Raw genomic sequence first — 19,474 nt, forward strand, 5'->3', positions numbered from 1 at the left:
TAAACACAGTAAACGTCTGTAGTAGTAACACATCATGTAGGATGGGTCAATAAAAAAATCTTTAGTCAGATCAGACACAAACATGAGCGATCTCCATCTTTTGGAATGAGGATTTCTTCTGATTTATTCCAGAGAGGGACAAGAACGCAACACTAAAGATCAACCTGTGCTCGGTCTAGAAAACAACAACCCACAGCTGTGAGTCTGACAACAAAGCTCTACAACAGCAGCATGCTATCGCTGTGCTAACGCTTTACACACAATCTATGATGCCAACACAAAACTAGCTGTTTGTCATCCCACCAGCGGAGCCCAAGGTTGATTTGACACGTCGTACATTTCCACCTGACTCGTCACCACAGGAGAATTGCGGCCAGCACATTTTTTCTGTGCTGTGCTCTGTGGGGCGTTTTTCACCCCTTCTGCTGTCAGTTTGTGCTAAAACTTACTAAACTAAATAAACTAAAATAAAGATCTTCTGCCTGTCCTTGGGTCGGTCGGGTTTAGAGCAAATATTTTAATGCATTCAGGCAAGTTTTAGTTTGCTTTATGAGCCAACTTTATTCTACAACAGTACACTCAGCTTGTTACCTATTGAGCTCTTTTTTTTCTGTAATTATACTTTATTTATGCTGTTTTGTTAAATCTTATGTTCAGTGTTTGGATGCTGCAAGACACAATTTGCAATTTTTGGGATAAATGAATTAAATCTGATAATAAATCTAATTATTTGCTGGCAATTTCACAGGCGATGTTCTTGAGCAATGCAAAATGAATGCAGTAAATTGTGCAATCAGTTATTCTATTCAGGCAGCTGATCACTTTTGTAGAAAAATATTTAGACTGTGAATAAGAATCTAAATGGCTTGAGACTCCGTCCTCTGAAACGTTGTTAGGCAAAGACGACCGGGGTCGGTCTTTACCAGCATTTCAGTGATTCATCACTGCAGGAGCTTGAGATGCTCACATGACAGAGGAGTTTCCTCTTCCCCAACCGGTCGCGGCACATGGCCGCCTGGTTCTACTGGAGGTTTCTTCCTGTTAAAAAGGAGTTTTTCCTTCCCACTGTCGCCAAAGTGATTGCTCATAGGGGGTCATGTGATTGTTGGGTCTACCTTACAATATAAAGCGCCTTGAGGCGACTGTTGTTGTGATTTGGCGTTGCTGATTGCAGCCACTTTTTCAGTTTTCACCTTTCTAATCTAGGGCAGCACGCTGATTGTTTAGACCACCACTGTTCACACAGCAATGACCAATGTGTCCACCAGCTGCTACTACACAGGAATCTGCTGCTGTTTGATTAGCTCAAGACTATAGGGTACACTTTGCAGTCGATGGCTGCAGAGTTTATTTGTGACCAAGGAAGACCTTTTAGGGAAGCTGGCATTGGTGACATGTGCCAAAACAAATGGTACCAAGGGGGAAATGAGCAAGAATCCAATTACAGCGTGCAGATGTGAGAGCGCTCCACGTTTAGGAAAACAGAGTTTATTAAAACCCGGCTGGTGCTGCTGCTCACCTGAGAGTCAGCGTTCAGTGTCAGGAGCTCCTCCTCGGGGTCCAGCAGCTTGCACGCGTACGCGATGTTCACAGCAGTTTCCTGTTTGTCCCCCGTCAGCACCCATATCTGCAGGCCCGCCTTCCGCAGGGAAGCTATAGTTTCAGGCACGCCGTCCTGCAGCCGATCCTCAATGCCCGTCGCTCCTGAAGGAGAAGGCAAGTCTGTGACAAACTCTCCAACATTAGAGTAATTACATTCATAATAACAGTTTCAGCTGTAACTGAGAGCTACCCAGAAGATGGAGGTTCGTCTCCAGCCGCAGGGCCGACTCAAAGAGCAGCTCCTCCCTTCCCTGAATGGCCGTCTCAGCCGCCAAGTGCCGCTGCAGCCAGCAGGCGTACTCCTCTTTGCTCAGAATCTGACACACAAACACAAACGTTTACACACACACACACACACACACACACACACACACACACACACACACACACACACACACACACACACACACACTGTCATGTGTCAGCTTGCTGGGATAAAACCGAACTCCTCATTTGCCTTTATGGCAGAAAAGGATCCTCCATAACAGAATGTGAGACCTTGACAAGGTGTTTTATCGCTTTGCTTTGGTGATGGCGCTGCACAGGCAGGAATATAATGAGCCCAGCTTGTGAGAACATAAATTAACAGCCTGGGAAAGTGGCACAGATTGCAGCTGAGTCACGAAGAATGTCACTTGTGGAAGGGCTGGTCCATGTGATCATCTGCGCCGGGCTGCAAATACATCCTGTCAAGAAGCCACTGAGACACACCACCTCCGTCCCCCTTTTAAAGCAGTTTAATGATGGAGGGCAGTTGTTCAGGTTTACAGATCCGTGCTTGCATACCTTTTTTGCTATGCACAGCGTGCGAAGTCCATCTGCAGCGTACAGATTCAGGTAGTGCTGGGTCCTGCAGACAATCTTTTTCTGACGTTTCCCTTTGGAGTTTCCTTAAAAAACAGCAAAGACAGAAATAAACGGAGATGGAATTTTCTTGCTTTGGGGGAATTTGCATGAGTGGTTCAGCATTTTAGTTCCAAATTACAAAAGACTTCATCCAAGAAGCCATCTGTCCTCACACCTAAATTAACCATGCATGCTACACCTCAATGTAAAGCCATCATATTACTCACTAAGCGGCATCTGGGTTATGGCGTTCACAAATATAATTAATCTATTTCAATTTTCTGCCCAAATGATTTAAAAATGACTGAACATTCAAAGTTATTTAAGATGTTTCAAAGCGTCTTGCTGAAGCGCCTCTCTGGCAACACCTCGGCCATCTTTCTGGCAGGGGAGCGGCGCACAAACAGATTGGCCTTATGGGTCTCCTGACACAGATGCACCAGCCAACACTCTGATTGCCAGCCATGAAATCTCACTAATAACACAACAGCTTGGCAGGCACAGCCTCACATGCATCGCCACGCAAAATTATTTTTACTGAAAGGAACAAATTAGCACAAAACTGGCAGCGATCGAACAGTTCCAGCTCGAAAAGTCAGGAAGTAATCGAAACTAAAGTGTTTTTATTCACCGCTAAAAGCGAGTTGTGTTATGAAGAAGTTATAATTACACCAACAGTCTATTTTCTCTTTGGCTGTGGAGGAAAAAAACTAAACCAAAAACACAGCACGAGTTCTGCCTTTCTGATGGACAGCTGCTGGGAGCAGACAGGCTCGCAGACACAGGTGGAAATTCACATCACGTTTTGGTTTCCAGTCAGAAAACTAAGGTGCATTTTTTCCCCTCTCTTTTATATACAGTTCGTGTCACAGACTGTATATAAACGATAGACAGAGCTGTTTTTGAAGAGTAAAGCCAAAGCTGAAGTGCCTTGGTTGCAACAAGAAGCCTGGCTGTGTCAAGTCTGACAACATGATTTTAATGCTCACCTCATCTCCGACCACTGTAAACACAAACAGGCTATTTTCTGTCAGATACCAACGCCATAGATAGATACTGTAAAATATATACTTTAACAAAACTATTAGATCTCTATAAACAAATACTTTCAGCATCTAAAAGGTAGTGCAAAAACATATATGCATTTCAATCTGTCTGATGTAGTCTGATCAAAGTTACTAATGCAAAAAAACAACTGTTAAATTAACAATTTCTATTACACTGTTACAGATAAGATAAGATAAGATGACCTTTATTAGTCCCACACGTGGGAAATTTGTTTTGTCACAGCAGGAAGTGGACAGTGCAAAAGTTATGAAGGACAATTAGAATAAAATAAAATAAGAATGAATACAGTACACAGATGGGCAGGAATCACAGCGTTTGCTGCCTCGCTCCCAATTTAATGTTATCATTTTACTATTAGCCACAGCTGCTGGCTGCTACCTTAATGACCCCTAAACAGACGGCTAGAGTGGCTATCGGATAAAAGTACTTTTGGCTGCGCCCTCATTTCTACAGTGGATGGATCCACATGTTTGAAGTGGCAGAAATTTTATGCCTGATGGCCTTCCCGATGCTCCCGCTCCATTTATCTAAGCTTAGGAATCTCTGAAGCTGGGTTTGTGGCAATCAGGCAGGTTAGCATTTATGATAACTGTGCAATACCCCAGTATTACTGATACGGGAGCTTTACAGACTTCCTGAAATTCCACAAGCGTAGCTCAGTGTTGTGAATATTAGCTATGTCAGTTGTTAGTGAGGGGAGGAGCTTTGTGTCAAGGAGGACTCCAACTTTTTGCTTAGATACTCCTGCAAACCAATATCTAATGCGACTGTGATTGATTAGTTTTGATTAGTTCTATATATAATATATTATAAAGAAATCGATGTTTCTGGGCTACCACATGAGTGTAGACCGGTGAGGTGACAGGTGATCATCTAAATGTCTGCAAGTTCGTTGACTGAGCATCTGTTATCGTCCGCTTTTCTGAAGTTGGGCCACGTTGGCAGAAGACTAAGCTGCTTTTCTTGATGTCGATCTCCTCAGCAACAGTTTCCAGTTCCTCCTGGAAGACACTGAGACATTCCCAGCCCAGATGAGATATAATCTACCCAATGGGATACGGATCTACCTCAGTGTCTCCACCAGTTGGGAGTGCCTCAAAAAAGGGAGGCTTCTCAGCAGCATCCTTACATGAACCCACAATCACCTCAACGGACTCCTTTTGACTGTACTCCAAGCTCTTTATCTTTACGACTGCCACCCTAAAAACGAAACACAACCTTGCACGACTACAGGCGAAGGCTGGAACGTACACCAACTATTAAATTGACAGTGACTCTGCCTCGTTTTCACCACGAGATTCCAATATACCTGCTTTACTGCAGACACCACACCCATGTGTTTATTTTAACTTTACCGTTTCCTCGATTTCAATGATTTTGATCTAATACGGAGATAAGCCAACTCTTCTACATAAGCTTTTCAGCTGTTTTTAGATCCAAATCTGGGATCTACTGACAGGGATTGACACACTCTTTTTTTTATTGCTGAAATGAATTATTTATTGTGTGAATAAATAATAAATGTAGTTTCACAGTGGAACTACTAAACAGGAGTTTGCAAGTACACTTTCATCTCCAAAGGTTTACAGTCTGTCTCCACGTGTCCTGCTATTAGAATGACACTGAACAACTCCCTCATTCCCTGAATGGAGCTATTATGGACATTCTGGGTTATGAGAAGGCCCGGTGCCTGCTGCGCTCTAATTGGCTGCTTTTGCCCAATGGGGAACCAAAGTGTGCACGAAAACACACGCAACCCTGGTCATTAAAGCTGCTCAACTGGGACACTAGGCGGTATGATCTGTTTTTGTGAGCAACTGAATTTTAAGTAAGCGGAAAAACTTGTGCACCCAGCACTGTGTGCAGGACTCAGCACGGGCTAATATACAAAAGGGATGCATGATGGAAAATCAATACAATTAATCACACTTTAATTCAGAATTCTCCAAAGGATAAGATTACACGTCAGCTAGAAAACATGCCAAAACGAGGTTTGGGGGGTGGGCTCATCTCCATTTGTCTGCTGCAGTTAACAAGTCCTCATTCGGCGTAGGAGGATCATTTCAGCTGGAGAGCCATTTTTACGCAGCCTTGTTGAGATGCCTTTAATGAACAGGAGGGAGCCACTAAGCAGGCACGTGAAAGAAATGCATTACTCACACAACATGACAGCATGCTCTTACTGAAGGGGATCCAAGACAGTTTGCTGCACCGGCTGATTCAGTCCATGAAAACGAAAGCACTTCAGAGCACTTTTACACTTCTGAGCAAATGATGCGGTGAAGGAATTGTGCCGTAACAGGAAAGCTTGTATAAAGTGTGGTAAACACTGTTGCAGGATACACACGCAGTCCACGACATGCCAACATCTACTGACACAGTTATGACTCGATTTATTCACTTACTACTCATGCTTCCCACACATAGTAGATTCAGTGTATTTAGGGGCTCACTATAACATTTTTAATTTTGTTTTTCATCTTTGTGAGAAGTCGATGCCATCTGTGTACAGATGTGGAAATTCTGTGTTAACCAGTTAATGTCAAGGACTATTAAGACTCTAAAATATTAGCAAATTATAATAAGTGGAATGAAATGATTGCATTTATGTATGTGTTGTTGTCTTCCTTTCACATCATCTGTCAGAGAGTTGCACTAAAGAAAAGGTACCAAAGATGAATCCTAGCAGCCAGCCAGCAGTCTCTCAGCCAAAGCAGCCACACCCAGTAACTACCTCACTCCAGTATAAAGATGAATGTATCTGTCTGTTTTTATGAAAGAGGGAAACATTTTTTTGGTGGCAGAATAAAAACATGTTTATTTCTGCTGTAAAGCTGGACGTTTTAAAATGTGGGTCCCTTCTGAAGCCTCTGGTGGACGTTGGAGGAACTGCAGGTTTCAATACTTTAGTAAATCTCAGGGCCCAGTTGTTGAAATATAATCTGGCAGGATTAATCCAATCTGATAGGATCAAATCCTGAAATCCGGTTGTGCAAAAGGAAAACGGAATTACAGAATCGTAAAAGATCTGCTAACATAATCCAGTTTTTTTTATCTGGATTCAAAACATTTGAATGGGAAGAGGATTTCTTTGATCCAAAATATCACGATTACGGAGATGCCAGCAGAGATCTAGATTCAGACTGGTTTAAGGTAAGGAAAGTTAATCAAACAAGAAAACGGGAACTGATAAACAGAGTTTAAAGAAAGACAAACGTCAAAAAGTTTGAAAACTCTGTATGTAAATGCGATAACTGGAGATAACGATAAAATATTTTCCCAACAAATAACTAATATCCAAGAAACTACGGTGAATTTTAAGAAAGGTTAAATTATTTGAGTCAGTAAACAGTTTCCAGTTCTTTATAGATTTCTCTAAGATGTGGAATAAAGATGTTAACCTGAACTCTTTGACACTGTCATGGGAATTTTCTAAACCATTCTAAAGCAATAATATCATAAAAAAGTGAAGTAATCCCAGGCTGCAGACCTCCACACTGCGTGTTGTGTCACGCGTTCCTGTGGGTTGAAACAGTCTTTGCTAAGCACCCCTGGACAGGTGTCTGGTACAGGTCTGTGTAGGTCTTTGTGTGACTGGAATAGTAAGACCCTGCTACACCTCTGCCTTTAGGACATAAAAGAAGCTGTAGAATATGGAACAAGGAAAAAAAAACACAGGGAAGTTTTCTTTTTTAAGACCCTAGTCAAGGCAGGCTCTGAGTTCAGCAGCTCTAAAAATAAAAGTCCTTATATAACATGTGACCTTATCCTCTCACCTGAGTAGAAAGCATAAGGGTTTGGGGAACCAGTGAAACCATGAGTGTTTATAAAGACCAAGACCACAGACCTCCACAGACTGTATATAATGAACCACTCAAGCCTGAAACAGACGATCAGATGTAAAGCACCAATTCACGAAGTCTGTCACCTCAATGCGTTTCATACTGTAGTGTAAAGACTTTACAACAATTACAGACAGTATACAGTGTTCACTTGTTCTGTCACGTTACAGCCCTATTCCAAAAGGGATTCAAAGTTAATATATAAGAAAAAACAAAATAACACTGCCGTCCCGTTTCCACGGGTCTGTCCACGTTGGACAAAATGTGAAGCAGGTAAAGTGTGGATACTTTATTTAAGCACTGTAAGAGATTGACATAGTCACATGACATCCCCCATCGGTTCTGAACTTTGCATTTTGGCTGCCAATACAAAATAAATACCTCTAAATTATATATTTAACTAAGCAGCAACATACATGTTTTTTTACTATCCAATTACTTTTCCCTTTTTCCATTCTGAACGGAGACATTACATGCACTTTCAACATATACATAAACACAACAAAAGCAAACAGTCCTAACTCGTGGTGTTAATTTCTTCTAGATCACAGCAGAGTCTCACCTTATAGCAATCTCTTGACTACACACAGCTACTCCTAGAGTCAACCTGCAGTCAATCAACCTAAAGCCTGACTCCACTTTTAACGACAGAAACTGATTTGCATAACGAAGCAGAAAAGTATAAAGAAATGTCAAAAGTCAGCTTTAGAGCAGAAGTGTCACAAACTAGGCCTGGGGCCCAAAATCAGCCCAGCAAAGACTCCAACCCGGCCCGCTGGACAGGTGTGAAAAATGTGAAGGAGGGCAAAGGTTTAAGACTTTGACAACTTTTCTACTGATGAAGACCTCCCCCATGCTCATTTATACTACACCGAAGTAAAAGGGAAACAATAAAATGACAGAAAATGTTCTGTTTTTCCACCAACTATGATAGAAATTTATATGTTTTTGGTTTAATATATTTATTTAACAGTTAAAAACTCAGTCTGGGCTACTGGAGCTTTTTCCTGTAATTTTACACATTTATGTCTTACAATTTAAAGCCCAAAGAGTCATGCTGACAGATTTCTTTCACTTGCTACTGCAGAACGTCTTTCTTATGTAGGAAAGCTGTTAAACACTTAGCTTAATGTCTTTACACTGTTAAAAACTGTCACTGGCAGTTTCACCAGTCCGGGCGACTTACGATCAATGACATAAAATGAGTTTCACATCCCTGATTTAGAGGAAATGCCTGCTTTTTGAAAGTCATCTATTAATCAGTTCCCTCAGTAAATAATTCTTTTGGGAGAAATTTGTTATATTAGCAGTTTCAGTGGACCACAGAATCAGCTGCAAAGATTAAATTCTGTGTTTTGAGGCTGATCTCCATGTCTGATATCTCAGGCTATATTGAAACTCTGCAATTTCACTAAACGATGACTCATCTTTCACATAGCGGTCCAAACCACATCACGATCACGATCACAAGCCAAAGCAGTGCCGTTGCTCATCATCACCATTAAAATTTAAAAAAAAATCTCACTGGTCACAACGGTCTGCAGAGATTTCCCAAACAAGTGTTTTCCTACCTGTGTCGGGGGGTTTGATGAGATCCATGATGACAGAGTCTGCTCCTTTAGTGTAGACGGTGATCTGATCAGTCAGAGGGTGTCGAACCACCACAGACATGCGTTTCCTGGTGGAGTCGAAGCCCAGCGTGTGCAGAAGCTCAAAGCTCAGCTTCCCCAGGTGAGGCAGCTCCACGATCACCTGGTCGGGGAGGCGTCCGACCAGGGAGCACTTGTAGGCCCGGGCAGCGTAGACCAGAGCGGCCTCGTCGGGCGACTCTGCCTCGTAGCGCAGCTCTCCTTCCTCGAGGTTCCAGGAGGCTTTTCCATCGTAGGACGGCGGGATGGGGCTGAAATCCTGCTCCAAACCTCCCGAGGTCTGCTCCTCGTGCAGCTTGGTGAGCGTGCTCTCTGCTGAGGGCGAGGACAGCAGGCTGGAGCAGCCCTTATTGGAGGATCGGTTGGTGATGAGACTGGAGGAGCTGCTGCTGTTGGAGCCGGAGGTCAGTCGGCTGGGGGTGAAGCGTTTGATGAAGTCCTCGATGGTCTTCACTGGAGACTTTAGCTCGAACCTCATCCTGACCTGCAGGAGCAGAAAGTGTAGGCATAAAATAATGTTTTTATAATCCAAGAGAGAACAGACCCTGATTCCATCTTCATTTTTTTTCTCCAGGTGCTTTTAAATCTAACACAGACCACTGAAAGTGATTACAGACATGAGAGAACCCAGCAAGTTCATTTTAGGGCAATTAGAGTCTGACGCAGAGAATGTGACACAACAGTGTTTCTCTCACTTAAACAGACATTGGGACAGATTCTTCCATAAAAAGAACCAACACACTAAAAAACAGTGATAAAAGCTAAGTGCTCTTTCTATTGATTGTTAAATAGTTGTGTCAAAAAAATCATTTATGCTCATCAGCCAGTACAAAATACCTAAAAAGGTCAAATATAAAAATAGATTTTGTGCATAAGTGGATTTAAGAAAAAGGCCAGCAAGTTAAAATGACCTACGCAGCACTGGGTAAATAATCCAGATCGGGCTCCGAGGTGAGATTCTGTCACTGGGTGGGAATCGGTGTATATCACAGACTGTAAATAAAAGATGGATGTAGCCACTGTCACATCAACCACTGTTGTTGGAGTGAACAGCTAAAGGCTTCAACCCATTTGTGCTGCAAAGTCAGAGATGTTAATGTGGCAATCCAGAGGGACCGACTCATTTCTGGAGCCTCCGATGGACATTGGAGGAACTGCAGCTTTTGGCTTTATGCCTATCAGAGTTCAACTCAGGGAGTTGGTACTTGGTTAAAAGAGATCCTGAGGTTAAAATACTTGAAATTAAAGTAAATAATGATGAATTTAGCCACTTGCCTCTGGCTCTATGACTACTGCAGCATACAGCATTACGAAGAAAGATCCTCAAATGGATGAAATGAACAAGAAGTTGACTTCCGAGTGAATTCAGGTGCTGCTTTTGGGGGAATATTTCTTAAGGTTAAGAAGCTTATAAGATGGATGTTCTACATCGTTTTAGTCCTTAGAAAAATGTTTGAAAAGCTCTGGTACTACAGAGGACTTTATCTCTGATGAAAAAGCTTCTCCTGGCCATAATCCTTCGGCCAATCATTCATCCCAAGGTGCCGCAGTACAATAGAAGAAAAAGTGACTCACTTTAAGGTCTCCTGGCAGCGGGAACCACAGTTCTCACATATATACAAGAATAAATCATTCAGTGGCCCAGCTACGCACAAGGGCATCATAATAAAAATGTGAACAATTGCTCTGAAACACGGGACAACAAAACAACCGATAAAAACCGAAAGAAAAGTCAGCGCTTCTGTGAAGAGATACATCTTATCAGATAACCTCCAAAGAGAAACACAGACATACATAAACGGTGTGCCACCGTGTACAGTTTCATCCAGCAGATTTGTGCTCTGACTGTCGGGCTCCATTGTGAGCCAGTGCACGCCGCGTGAGGCGAGGAGAGGATATCGCCTCCTGACAGGACAACCACACCCGGGCCCAGAGAGAAGCAGAAACAAAACACGGATACGCTAACAGAAAAGTAGTGAAAGCTACGTGAAAACGCACACTTTCGGCGTCAGATCTGAAACGTTTTTGTAAACTCGTAACATGCAGCTTTCGCTCAAAAGGTGGAAACTACTCCCACATGGATCAAAAAAACATAAACACAAAACACAAAGCTCGGTTGTTAGCATGCTGGAAGGACTTTAGTTGCATTTTTCTCCCCTGACACAGACACAGCTTTAAGATATGAATCTTCTTTGGATCACAAAGGATTTGTGAAAAACCTGAAGTTCACCTCATGAGTGTGAGCTGTATGAGAACGAGGTTACCTGCAACCACAGGTGGGAAGTAACAAAGTACAAATACTTTGTTACTAAACTTAAGCAGAATTCTGACAACCTTTTACTTTTACTTTACTCCTCGCTTAAATACATATCTGTGCTTTGTACTTCTTAAATTTTCAAAACAGGCTCGTTACTTTTGGTTCATCTATAGCGTTTATACTTGGGGGGGGGGTGTATCAGCTCAACAAAGTAGGAGTATTTTTTAAGCACAGGATCTGTACTTATTTCACTGTAAAGAAGTAAAAAATAATTCTACTTCTACAGATAGCAACACACAGCAGACCCATGTTTTAAACCACTAATGATTGTGCAACCCCATAATTTTCTGAGCAGGTTGATGGGCTCTGAGATCCAGAATGCTCTTATACTCTGTCTATTATTGTTTTTCAATAAAACATTTTCCACCAATACTACTTATAATACCTCCAGTCTGTACATTTAATCGTTATATAGATTACAAGGAACCATCAAAGAAAGTAAAGTGTCTCCATGGGAACTAATGATTTGGAGCATTATATGATTATGACCTCAAACTACATGTCCACTAACCATCAGTGCAACTGTGAACCAAAGCAGTTATGTAAGTATTCTTAATGGTACTTTGTAAATCACAATCCCAGATATGGAAAAACTCCAAACGCTGATCTGCTGCCACTGCAGATTACCCTCCTTACATCACTGACAGAGGAGACTTCACGTCAGTTTGCAGAGACGAGCCTGTGGTGCGATGGTTAGCTGTGCACATTTCGAGCTGGTGTAAACAGCAGGCGTGTAAAAAGAGGCTGAACAACAGCCCAGTAATGTGCATGTGGTGATACATGAAACTGTCATGCGCTCTGGTTTTTATTCTAATAAGTCATAGGGAGCTGCTTAAGCAATGAACCGAATCATGGATTTGGACTCTTATAATATCCTGCCGTTTCAAACATCTAATCTTACAATCTAATGCTTCATTTTTAATTCATGCCTATAAAACCTTTCCTGTTGCCCCTGCCAGGAACCTGACTTGTTCTACAAAAACTTATTTCGATGAAGATGGAATAATGGCAACTATCCCACCGGGTGATATGAGCCCTAAACATTTACCCACAATGCACTTTAGGTTTTCCCCAGTGAATAAGCATGCAGGGTACCAATGCTCCTCTATGTTACAGACGTTAAATCGGTGCAGTTTTCTCACACTATGATAGATCCTGAGATACTGACGCTCAGAGTCGCTTAAGAGAAAAAAAAATTGTGCTCAACAGAAATTATATTTAGGCTTTAAACTGTAGACTTTTCAATCTCATCTATCTCCTGTACTTATGAAATCTGAACCGACCCCTTTGTACACCAAGGGCCTCTAACTCTTCTGTCGTCTTTTTTAGGCTTCATAGTCCAAAAAACCAAAAAAGATTTTATATAAATAATTTCCCAGAGCTGACACTTGCCCCGATAAAAGCTAAGATGCTTTCTGATGACTGCAGCAAGTCAGGCACTGACACGCTGTCAACACTTTATTATGAGCTTAGTGTCTTTACCAGCTGCACACATGCACCTATTAGAGGAATTAAAGGGGAGGCTTGCTTCACCTGCAAGTCTCTCTCTCTCACACAGAGACACACACACACACACTTACAGCAATGAAAGTCAAAACAGAAGAAAGCAGGAAGTGTGGAATGAAGTTGAGGTAACATCATTGTATGGCCCAGTCCACAAACAATCCCTCTCTGACCTGACAGAGGTTTGACCAAACTGATGTTTCTGACCTGAACAGGTGAGTTTTACCTTGTGTCTTGGCTGGTTGGGGGAGGACACGACCACCGTGTTGCAGATTGTGAGAGCGATGAAGAAATCGATGATGTCTGAGAGGTCAGAGGGCAGCTGGGACATAGGCTGGCTGTGGAAGCGCATGAAGTCCATCTGACTGCTGCAGTCATTGACTTTGTCCAGGAGCTTGGGGTCGGGGGTGATGTCCTTCTCCTGCAGAACAGACAGGGGTTTGTTAGGGTAAAGGAGGCAGGATGAGGATTGCAGAGCAGGAATGAGGACCCACCATGGGGCTGCTGAAGGCCGTGTGCTTGGACAGGATGCTGGCTCTCTTGGCCTCCGCCCTGCTGCCTGTCCTTCGGTGGGACTTGGTACTCTGGGACCGCAGCACCACGCGGGCGCTCTGGTGACTGGTCACGCTGTCCCGCCTGGGGAGGGTGCCACTGTGAGACATGCACTCTTCCTCCTCCGAGTCCATTTCCTGGTACATGGCAAGTCTTCGAGCTGGAAAACAAACACACACCGTTAGTGGTGACTTAGAAGACGATGACCGCTTACTGTTTCTTTAAGGGAGCGTGTGAGAGTGTTGGCTGGTCGTCTCACCGTTGGCATCATGGGAATACTCCACCCCTGCCACAGTGCAGCGCCGGAACACCATCTTATTTTCCGTCAGCGTGCCTGTCTTGTCAGAGAAGATATACTGCATCTGGCCCAGATCCTCGGTGATATTAAGTGCTCTGCACTGCAGGTGGGAGTCTGTCTCCTCGTCGTACAGATCCATATCCTGATGGATGAAGTACACTTGGCAGATCTTGACAATTTCAATTGACACAAAAAGGGAGATGGGTATCAGGACCTAGGAAAGGAGAGGAGAGAGGCAGAGCAGGCTGTCATCCTAGCTGTAATGGAAACTGGAAACTGATGGAAAAATTGTGTAAACATCTGAACGTGAAATCAAATCAAATAAAGAGTGAAGATGCAGAAGAACAAATAGCTAAAGATGTAAAAAAGTTTAAATGCTGTAATGAGGGACCACCCCTCCCCCCAAAAAATAAGAAAAAAAAAACAATGAAAGTTAAAAGCGAAGCTTAAAAATAAAACAGGTAAGAGAGGTCAAATAGATCAACTCAATTAAACCTCAAATGGTTAAAGGGTTAAAAATATGAAAAGATAGGATACACTGACATTGCAGGGATGAGCTGGTGCAATACGTAGCTAAATGCAACAAGAAAAGTCAGTTATGTAGTTAAATGGATGAACAGTAGAGACAAAAAAAGTCTAAACTGCAGCTAAAAAAAAAAAAAATCAATTCATATAAATAATTAAATAAATCTTGTAAAAAAGAGATTCAATTATTGGAAAACCCAAAAAGAAAATCTTGAACAGTCAAATATTATGTACAAATAATTAGTAATACTAGTTTAAAGCAAATTTTAAATGATCACACATGGAAAGCCTGAGGCCAGAGGCTGGGGAGGAAGCAGGAGGGTGGCAGCAGATGTCGCATTAACCGAATATTTTACAGATATTTATTTTTTAGTGTCTGTGACCTCACACTGCTCAAACTGCTCAGTTCACAAGTTCAGGATAAAACCAGAACGTCAAAGATGTCGTAGCTCATCTGTCTCACAATCCATCCCAGTTCACAGGTTACTGGAATGAGTGAAGTACAGACAGAAGGCGAGCTTTCTTCTCATTGGCTCGCTGTGTCCACTGAGAAGTCACAGAGGTTCTGAAGCAGTCGTAACCGGGACGATTTAGCAGCAAATGAAAGGGTTTGGGTTCAGCAGTGCTATGACTACATGGTCAGTAGTAACTATGGTAATAAAAAGCATGGAAACGAGAGGACAGGAAGGCCCAGTCACACCTTCCTAATGTGGAAGTCAACCAATATGACAACTCCCTCCATGACCATGACCAGTAAGATCATCATTACCAACATCTAATAAAATATAAGTGCTATATTTCATCATTTGGTGGTTCATTTTTGTATCATTCTCAGAAAATGTATCAGCACAAAGAATTTTAACGACTTTGTTTATAACTTTCCTTTTGCAACTAATTACATATTGCACATATTACAATGCTTACACTGGCTACACATGGTGGCTAAATACATCTAAAACAGTTAACCAGTTTAAAAATGGACAAACAGGAACAGATAGATGCCTGAAATAAGAAGAAAGAGTTCATCTGAGATTTCTGTGAGGCTATATCTGACAAAAAAACCCAAAAACAAAACATCATAGTTAAAAGAATTATTGCTTCTTAGTTCCAAAATCTTAAACAAGTGATTTGTAAGTACACTGGGCATATGCTGGATTGTTTAAAAAACGCTGGTGTAATCCAGAGTGGAACATTTCCAGGCAACACTTATGGAAAGTAGTTCCGGGGAAATGAGTCATAGCTTTGGGGAGGGCAGCAACGTCTGCACACAGTCCTCGTGCTGCTCAACAGTCATGTGTTTATTTCAGAGTGTATCATTTTTCTGGCATTACTGTTACTATTTGCACAGCGAGACCAAAGAACTGCCCTCTGTGATTTCTCATTTATTTTGAAAGCCCGACACCGGGGCAGGTCGTCTGCTGCTGCTGTGACACGGGACACGCCGACATTTTCACTGAAACTTTTTGCCTATAAGAACACAACCAGATCAATAACTGTTAGGTCTCACTTTCTCCTCCTTTTGAGCTCAGATTAAAGAGACTGTTTTGCTGCTTGAAGCAACACATTTTTCATCTTTGCTTTTCCAAACAAAAAGAGAAAAAGATCTAGAGGTCACATGCAGAGGGAGGCTGAAATATTGCCACTGTGTACAGCAGAATAAAACATTTCAGAGCCTGTGATACTGCCTTTATATCTTTATCTGTGCCTTTGCTTCTTTAAGCTGCTTTCTGTTTAGTACCTGAAAGACGATGATCATGGTGAGGAAGAGATAAATGGCTGACATGATGGGCGATAAGTTGGTCCCCTCTGGGCTAAGAACGTCAAACACGGGTCTGTTATCTCCATACTGAAACATCCACAGCCCGTGACCTGCAACAGCAACAGCACAAGGTCAGCTCATGCAAACAGTGGAAGGACAGGAGAGAGAAGCAGAGGAAGCTCTGCATAGGAGTTTTGTTATTCCTTGTTAATATTTATATTTATTTTCTGATGTTTATGCGCCGTTTCTGTGATCAATGTTCATATTAAATACGGTCAAAGATTAATTAAAATGAGGTAAATCCCTGCAAGGCAACACATTCACAGGTGTTAACCTAGTATTGTTTAGAGCAGGCTTCAGATTTCAGACTATCTTTCTACTCTTGGCTCTGTGTGATGTCAGTGGGGGTCATCTCAGGCACAGCTCTGGCTACAACTACAAAGCCTCCAGCGCCTGTTGATCAAGCTGCTGTGGCTCCAGGTTGTTAACAATGACTGTTTCAGATTCCTGAGATGGATGCGGATTTGCAGTCTTCTCCTCCTCATCTGCGCTCTTTTGTTGTGTTTCTCTGGTTTTCTTGAATCTGGTTTCAAGAGGTTTGCAATTCCTTCTGAATCGAGGCTCTAGCTTTCTGATACTCCAAAGGGCAGCCAATCAGAACTTCAACCGGTCAGACTGAGGATGAACTGAAAGGTTGCACCAAAAAACAAAACAAAACAAAAAACTGATTTTAATAAAGTTTATCCCTCTTCAAAGGCCTCGGACCTGTACGTTTCCCATTTTACTGAAATGAATTCTTAATACGAGTCCCAACTATCATTAGTTTTCTCCAATGGAAGGGTGATTTTCGATGTTTGTATGGTAAATAATTTTTATGGTACTTCAGCTCTGTGAATATGGACTCTCAGGAGCGGAGCTCAGGGTAACACAGAAAGATGGATGTCTGAAATCCCTAAAATATTTAGATGTCCAGTCTCCGCCTGCAGGTTTGGAGGCCTGTAGAAATATTCTTTAACACAGGTGAAGATACGGTGGCCATGAAAGATCAAAAACAACCGCAAATAGAATAACGCAGCAAAAGCACAAAAAGAAAAACAAAAAACTCACAAAATACAACGGAAACGTTTTTGGGGGAGATGAAACGTGACGGAGGAGCTGCAGAAGTGATAAGCTAACAGTAAATGGCTAATAGCAAACACTTTAATGTCTCCACAGAAACTTTTCCGCTGCATTTTGTGAGATTTTACAGCATTTTTTTAAAAATTTGCTGGTGTTTTCTTAAGTTGCAGTTCGTTTGACCTCTCAGGGCCACCGTACGAAGGGTTTTCATTAAAGATCGACTACGACAAAGTCACAACAAAATATGTTTTCCCAGGTGTGACACTAAGTACCAAATCCAGATTAAACAAATTCATTTATCTTTTAAAGAAAGAGCACATTTCTGCTATTAGAACCAAAAGATTCTGACAGTTCTTCTCATTTTCCCTGTATGCATTTTTAAAATATCTTATTTTAATATTTATTTATGTACACAAATAAGGAGAATTTTGAGGTGTGGATGATACAAAGCTGCACCACTCCTGAGGAGATACCCAGAAAAACCAAGCAGCTGGAAATGAACACAATAGGTCGCCTAAAACTTCCAAACAGCTGTTTACATACCAACAGCAGCAAACAGGCACATGACCAGCAGGATGATGACACACCAGAACACGTCTACATTCATCTGCCTCTCCAGTTTACTGCGCTTGTAACGTGGACCGTTGTTGTTCAGCATGGCTTTGGTCTCGTGACCTGCGGAGTTACACGGCGGGTTAGTCAGAGGTGGGATCAGCTGCGTGGCAGCCGATGCGTCCGCGGTGTCATTTCAGGGGCCGACCTGCATAGATGACAATTCCCACGGCCTCCTCTGTGTTGCGGATGGTGCAGCCTCGCAGCAGCAGGTTCTCTTTGTAAAGCGCGTCTCTCCTGCCGCTTCGATGGATTCTGTCAGGTGAGAGGAGGCGTGAGAATGACAACCAAGGATCACAGTTACACTCAAGTGAGAAATACTGAGAGAAACAAAATTACCGGTCCAAACACCTCGGTCAATCAATCACTCCTTTCCCCGCACCTCTCCGGAGGAGTCAGCACAAATTCCCTCTGATACCGGAGCAGTTACCAAGCAGCTGCTTCCCCCCACCCCCCTTCACTTTGTAATTCAAAGTGATATTATGAGGGAGGTGCAGAGCTTTTAATGTCAGCATTAATCCTATTACTAAATCAAGGATTAAAAGCGTGTTAGTTTAACAGCCCTGCAACCTTTTACTGGAGAGCCGCGTTTAATCATCTCTGTTGTCGCCGATTTTAGAGTCACAACTATCGGCGTGTTTACCAACAGGACATGACATGTCACCACCACGATAGATTAATAACAGAGCCGTCACTCGCAGCTCATCCTCGCTCACAGCTCAGACTGTGGGAGAAACCGATAACAGCACGTGATACGCAGAGAGTGCTCTCCGTGTGACATTAGACTCGTGTCAGTGGCTGTAATACAATAAAACTCTGGTGAGATGAGGCTCTGTGCCCAACGCTGCACTGTAGCCTGGCAACTGAATACCCGCAGCATCTGGTCTCCTTCTGAGAGACAAATACAAGTCATAATCACATGTGCGCAGGTCAGCCAGGCTGCTACCGAGGACGCGTCTCATCTTCTGTCTCTCACACACAACACGTCTCACTGAGGGGGACACGATGGAAGCACAGCTGGCGTGAATCCAGCTGTCAGACCACACTGACAACACCTGGAGAAGCATGATGGTGGTAAAAGCAGGGGTGTAAAGACTAAATATCTGAACGCTTTGCTTTTATTTGTCATGTTTTGATTTTTGATTTCTGATTTGTCCACAGTGGTTTTGGCTGTTCCACTTCAGTTTTTATTCGTTTCTCTGTTAGCTTGCGTTTCTTGTACTGGGGGACACTTTTCAGGGGAAGATTAAGGAAGCTCATGACAGGTTTTATATGACTTGCAGCCATGTAACCTCAATCAGCTCACAGCATCAAAGCCTCCTCAGGCTGGCACTGCTGACAAGTCTGACCTAAAAAACACAAAACAAAACAAAACAAAACAAAAAAAACCATTTCCTGCATGCTTTAATTTACTTTAATTTGAAATGTGCAAAATATCATTTCAGTTTTCTTTCTCAAAGGTGTACACTACAACAACTATAACAGTTTTAACTCAGATAAACATGTTTCTGAGAACTAGCGAGGTTAACCAAGGTTACTCAGCCTATTTCCCATGATCCCCGCAGTGATATTTTAGGAAAACTGATCCAGCAGAAGACTGAAATGGTTTAAACAATCCAAACCAAAAGAAGGGCTGGGACTCCCAGATTTGGCGTCTTACACAACCAGCATCCTCAGCATGATTTATGCTTCAGTTAAGTAACACATAAAGTGTTAAACATATGTGTAAAGCAGTGGGGCACAACTGGCACAACAAAGGATCCAGTCCAGCACAAAGTGGGG

General features: G+C 42.5%; 1 protein-coding gene across 1 annotated transcript in view; it reads right to left on the minus strand.

Annotated features, from left to right (window-relative positions):
• atp10a (ATPase phospholipid transporting 10A) overlaps positions 1–19,474 on the minus strand; it is a 43,705-nt gene that overhangs the window by 12,767 nt on the left and 11,464 nt on the right. Inside the window, exons 4-13 of the mRNA XM_063467269.1 lie at positions 17,841–17,947; positions 17,624–17,755; positions 15,941–16,071; positions 13,639–13,891; positions 13,322–13,539; positions 13,054–13,248; positions 8,930–9,491; positions 2,389–2,492; positions 1,793–1,919; positions 1,520–1,704 (exon numbers count right to left, since the gene is read on the minus strand). Coding sequence (XP_063323339.1) covers positions 1,520–1,704; positions 1,793–1,919; positions 2,389–2,492; positions 8,930–9,491; positions 13,054–13,248; positions 13,322–13,539; positions 13,639–13,891; positions 15,941–16,071; positions 17,624–17,755; positions 17,841–17,947 — 2,014 coding nt within the window. The remainder of the gene's footprint in view (positions 1–1,519; positions 1,705–1,792; positions 1,920–2,388; positions 2,493–8,929; positions 9,492–13,053; positions 13,249–13,321; positions 13,540–13,638; positions 13,892–15,940; positions 16,072–17,623; positions 17,756–17,840; positions 17,948–19,474) is intronic.

This window comes from Pelmatolapia mariae, linkage group LG23 (genome assembly GCF_036321145.2).
Source record: "Pelmatolapia mariae isolate MD_Pm_ZW linkage group LG23, Pm_UMD_F_2, whole genome shotgun sequence".
In the NCBI taxonomy this organism is placed as follows: Eukaryota; Metazoa; Chordata; class Actinopteri; order Cichliformes; family Cichlidae; genus Pelmatolapia; species Pelmatolapia mariae.